Genomic DNA, 6,049 nt, shown 5'->3' with positions numbered 1-6,049 from the left:
AGTTTTGAGTGGATCCTCAGTGAGCTGTGGAATCAAAGCCCATCCTGCAGGTGCTGGCACTGACACCACACGCCACCCTCACGAGGCAGAGGCATCTACTACCGGTCTGCTGCAAACCTGGTCTCCACGGCAGGACTTTTCCACCAGCGAGTGCCACCTCTGAAAGTGTCCATCCCCGACGCCTTCCAGCGCCGGGACTCGGAGGTAGCCCACCTGCAGTGACCATCCAAGTGCTAGATCCATCCAGCCTCACGGGAGTCCTCTGCTCTCAGGACCGGTAATGTACCACCAATCCAGCCTCACCGGAGTCCTCCGCTCTCAGGACCGGTAATGTACCACCAATCCAGCCTCACGGGAGTCCTCCGCTCTCAGGACCGGTAATGTACCACCAATCCAGCCTCACGGGAGTCCTCCGCTCTCAGGATTGGTAATGTACCACCAATCCAGCCTCACCGGAGTCCTCCGCTCTCAGGACCGGTAATGTACCACCAATCCAGCCTCACGGGAGTCCTCCGCTCTCAGGACCGGTAATGTACCACCAATCCAGCCTCACCGGAGTCCTCCGCTCTCAGGACCGGTAATGTACCACCAATCCAGCCTCACGGGAGTCCTCCGCTCTCAGGACCGGTAATGTACCACCAATCCAGCCTCACGGGAGTCCTCCGCTCTCAGGACCGGTAATGTACCACCAATCCAGCCTCACGGGAGTCTTCCGCTCTCAGGACCGGTAATGTACCACCAATCCAGCCTCACGGGAGTCCTCCGCTCTCAGGACCGGTAATGTACCACCAATCCAGCCTCACGGGAGTCCTCCGCTCTCAGGACCGGTAATGGACCACAAAGCTGCCGGTTATCTGTCCTGACACAGTGATACAGTGAAACCAGCAATTGGGAACTTTAATACTTCCTCAGTCTAACACACCAAACATCGTTTCATTGTCATCCATTAAGAGGAACTTGTTACAACATTACATTATCATCTCTCCAGTGAGAAGGACTGTTTTCCAAGAGACTTTCCGGCAATTTAAGGGTCTTTAACTCTTTCAGTCCATATCAGCATATTTTGCCTTCACTATTTCAGTGCAATTTGTCTATAACTGTTCCAGTATAATAGTGCATTCTGGGATATTAATGAGTTACCAGTGATAGTCCATTTTAGGTCATTGTCTACTCCTCTCACAGGGGGCCCCTTGTGAGGTGGAATATTTTATATCAATTTTTAATAAAATCTGCATATCCTATTATAATTGAAGCACGATCCTTGTTTACTTCAATTGATTCATATAATTTACCTTCCTTGAGGTCTGGGTATTTTTGTTTCTTTTTCTAATATTTATTATTGGCACCATAGGTATAGGTGCATTACCCATTTGTCCTCGGTAGGTGATATAATTGTGAGCTGCACATATTTCTTCCAGATTTGTAAATTACTTAAAAAATCTTAATCCTTCCAATAGTTATTAGCTTCTGAAGTTTTCTGTCTAACTGCTCAATGATGATGTCATGTTCCGGGAGCTGTGCATGATGGGAGAATATCCCCATAGGAACTGCACAGCTCCCGGGACGTGAGTCATCAGAGAGCAGTTAGACAGAAAACAACAACTCAACTTCAGAAGCTAATAACTATTGGAAGGATTAAGATTTTTTTAACAGAAGTAATTTACAAATCTGTTTAACTTTCCGGAGCCAGTTGATATATAAAAAAAAAGTTTTGGCCTGGAATACCCCTTTAACTCTTATTTATTATCTACTGTATATAACTGTATATGGGTGAAACTATACACATGTGGAGGGCAGGGGCTTAGACACACATCCTACAGAGAAGTCCACCCATGGTTGTAATGAAGACAACAAAACCCTAGGAGGCAGGTTCTTCATCGATGTCCGACAAAAAATTGATTGGCAGATTTCCCATCTTCTCCTTGAAAACTTTATCAACCATCTCACTTTGCGCCACCGTCATTATGTTTTTCCAGTCACCAACCGTCCCTGGTAAAAAATATATACAATGGTTGAGTTAGTGAGTCTGTGGGTAAAACCAGACTGGCATGTGGTGCATATTGGTGGCATGATACTGCTGCAACGTACTGAACACATTTATAGCAAGAAGGAGAATTCCTAAAAAATGTGTCAGTGTATTATTGTGGTGGCCCAGCACGAGCTGTATCAGCTGCTACTCTGAGAATATGATACCATATTATATATAGTATCAGAATATATAAATATATAGAATATATACTATATATATATATATATATATATATATATATATACATATTTGTTACCACCATGGAATTGTTTGACCCATTAAAATACAACATTGCTATCAGAAATAACTTAACCCCTTAAGGACCGGAGGTTTTTCCGTTTTAGCATTTTCGTTTTTTGCTCCTTGCCTTTAAAAAATCATAACTCTTTCAAATTTACACCTAAAAATCCATATGATGGCTTATTTTTTGCGCCACCAATTCTACTTTGTAATGACGTCAGTCATTTTGCCCAAAAATCTATGGTGAAGCGGGAAAAAAAATCATTGTGCGACAAAATTGAAAAAAAAACACTGTTTTGTAACTTTTGGGGGCTTCCGTTTCTACGTAGTACATTTTTCGGTAAAAATGACACCTTATGTTTATTCTGTAGGTCCATATGATTAAAATGATACCCTACTTATATAGGTTTGATTTTGTCGGACTTCTGGAAAAAATCATAACTACATGCAGGAAAATTTATACGTTTAAAATTGTCATCTTCTGACCCCTATAACTTTTTTATTTTTCCGTGTATGGGGCGGTATAAGGGCTAATTTTTTGCGCCGTGATCTGAAGTTTTTAACGGTACCATTTTTGCATTGATAGGACTTATTTATCACTTTTTATTCATTTTTAAATGATATAAAAAGTGACCAAAAATGCACTATTTTGGACTTTGGAATTTTTTTGCGCGCACGCCATTGACCGAGCGGTTTAATTAATGATATATTTTTATAATTCGGACATTTCCGCACGCGGTGATACCACATATGTTTATTTTTATTTTTATTTACACTGTGTTTTTTTTTATTGGAAAAGGGGGGTGATTCAAACTTTTAATAGGGGAGGAGTTAAATGATCTTTATTCACTTTTTTTTCACTTTTTTTTTGCAGTGTTATAGGTCCCATAGGGACCTATAACACTGCACACACTGATCCTTGTACTGATCATTGTTATCCCATAGGGACCTATAACACTGCACACACTGATCTCTTATACTGATCATTGTTATCCCATAGGGATCTATAACACTGCACACACTGATCTCTTATACTGATCATTATTATCCCATAGGGACCTATAACACTGCACACACTGATCTTCTATGTTGATCACTGGTTTCTCATAAGAAACCAGTGATCAACGATTCTGCCGGATGACTGCTCATGTCTGGATCTCAGGCACTGAGCAGTCATTCGGCGATCGGACAGCGAGGAGGCAGGAAGGGGCCCTCCCGCTGTCCTGTCAGCTGTTCGGGATGCCGCGATTAGCCGCGGCTATCCCGAACAGCCCGACTGAGCTAGTCGGGAACTTTCACTTTCACTTTTAGCCGCGCGGTTCAGCTCTGAGCGCGCGGCTAAAGGGTTAATAGCGCGCGGCGCCGCGATCGGCGCTGCGCGCTATTAGAGGCGGGTCCCGGCTTCACTATGACGCCGGGCCCGCCATGATATGAAGAGCAGCACCAAGGACGTACCGGTAAAGGGATACTCTACTGGAAAACATTTTTTATTTTTTTTGTAAATCAACTGGTACCAGAAAGTTAAACAGATTTGAAAATTACTTCTATTTAAAAATCTTAATCCTTCCAGTACTTATCAGCTGCTGTATACTATAGAGGAAGTTATTTTCTTTTTTACTTTCCTCTCTGTCTGGCCACAGTGCTCTCTTTGTCCAGAGTAAGAACAAATCCCAATAGCAAACCTCTCCTGCTCTGAACAGTTCCTGACATGGACAGAGGTGTCAGCAGAGAGCACTGTAGTCAGACAGAAAGGAAATTCAAAAAGAAAATAACTTTCTCTGTAGCATACAGCAGATGATAAGTACTGGAAGGATTAAGATTTTAAAATAGAAGTAATTTACAAATCTGTTTAACCCCTTAAGGACCCGGGGTTTTTCCGTTTTTGCATTTTCGTTTTTTCCTCCTTACATTTAAAAAAACCATAACTCTTTCAGTTTTGCACCTAAAAATTAATATGATGCTTATTTTTTGTGCCACCAATTCTACTTTGTAATGACATCAGTCATTTTACCCAAAAATCTATGGCAAAACGGAAAAAAAAAATCATTGTGAGACAAAATTAAAAAAAAAAAACGCCATTTTGTAAATTTTGTGGGCTTCCGTTTCTACGCAGTACATTTTTCGGTAAAAATGACACCTTATCATTATTCTGTAGGTCCATACGGTTAAAATGATCCCCTACTTATATAGGTTTGATTTTGTCGTATTTCTGGAAAAAATCAAAACTACATGCAGGAAAATTTATACGTTTAAAATTGTCATCTTCTGACCTCTAAAACTTTTTTATTTTTCTGTGTATGGGGGGGTATGAGGGCTAACTTTTTGCGCCGTGATCTGAAGTTTTTATCGGTACCATTATTGCATTGATAGGACTTATTGATCGCTTTTTATTCATTTTTCCATGATATAAAAAGTGACCAAAAATGCACTATTTTGGACTTTGGAATTTATTTGCGCGCACGCCATTGACCGTGCGGTTTAATTAACGATATATTTTTATAATTCGGATATTTACGCACGCGGCGATACCACATATGTTTATTTTTATTTACACTATTTTTTTTTTTTTATGGGAAAAGGGGGGTGATTCAGACTTTTAATAGGGAAGGGGTTATATGATATTTATTCACTTTTTTGTTTTCACTTTTTTTTGCAGTGTTATAGCTCCAATATGGACCTATAACACTGCACACACTGATCTCTTATACTGATCATTGTTATCCCATATGGACCTATAACACTGCACACACTGATCTCTTATACTGATGATTGTTATCCCATAGGGACCTATAACACTGCACACACTGATCTCTTATACTGATGATTGTTATCCCATAGGGACCTATAACACTGCACACACTGATCTCTTATACTGATCATTGTTATCCCATAGGGACCTATAACACTGCACACACTGATCTCTTATACTGATCATTGTTATCCCATATGGACCTATAACACTGCACACACTGATCTCTTATACTGATCATTGTTATCCCATAGGGACCTATAACACTGCACACACTGATCTCTTATACTGATGATTGTTATCCCATAGGGACCTATAACACTGCACACACTGATCTCTTATACTGATCATTGTTATCCCATAGGGACCTATAACACTGCACACACTGATCTCTTATACTGATGATTGTTATCCCATAGGGACCTATAACACTGCACACACTGATCTCTTATACTGATCATTGTTATCCCATAGGGACCTATAACACTGCACACACTGATCTCTTATACTGATGATTGTTATCCCATAGGGACCTATAACACTGCACACACTGATCTCTTATACTGATCATTGTTATCCCATAGGGACCTATAACACTGCACACACTGATCTCTTATACTGATCATTGTTATCCCATAGGGACCTATAACACTGCACACACTGATCTCTTATACTGATGATTGTTATCCCATAGGGACCTATAACACTGCACACACTGATCTCTTATACTGATGATTGTTATTCCATAGGGACCTATAACACTGCACACACTGATCTCTTATACTGATCATTGTTATCCCATAGGGGCCTATAACACTGCACACACTGATCTCTTATACTGATCATTGTTATCCCATAGAGACCTATAACACTGCACACACTGATCTCTTATACTGATGATTGTTATACCATAGGGACCTATAACACTGCACAAACTGATCTCTTATACTGATCATTGTTATCCCATAGGGACCTATAACACTGCACACACTGATCTCTTATACTGATCATCGTTATCCCATAGGAGACTA

General features: G+C 40.6%; 1 protein-coding gene across 1 annotated transcript in view; it reads right to left on the bottom strand.

Moving 5' to 3' along the window:
- Positions 1-1,763: 1,763 nt before the first annotated feature.
- Positions 1,764-6,049, bottom strand: part of LOC130361135 (amine sulfotransferase-like) — a 24,812-nt gene continuing 20,526 nt past the window's right edge. Inside the window, exon 7 of the mRNA XM_056563749.1 lies at positions 1,764-1,989. Within this exon, the coding sequence (XP_056419724.1) occupies positions 1,859-1,989 (131 nt within the window). The 3' untranslated portion in view covers positions 1,764-1,858. The remainder of the gene's footprint in view (positions 1,990-6,049) is intronic.

This window comes from Hyla sarda, chromosome 3, assembly GCF_029499605.1.
Source record: "Hyla sarda isolate aHylSar1 chromosome 3, aHylSar1.hap1, whole genome shotgun sequence".
NCBI lineage: Eukaryota > Metazoa > Chordata > Amphibia > Anura > Hylidae > Hyla > Hyla sarda.
This window is presented reverse-complemented; position numbering and strand designations above follow the sequence as displayed.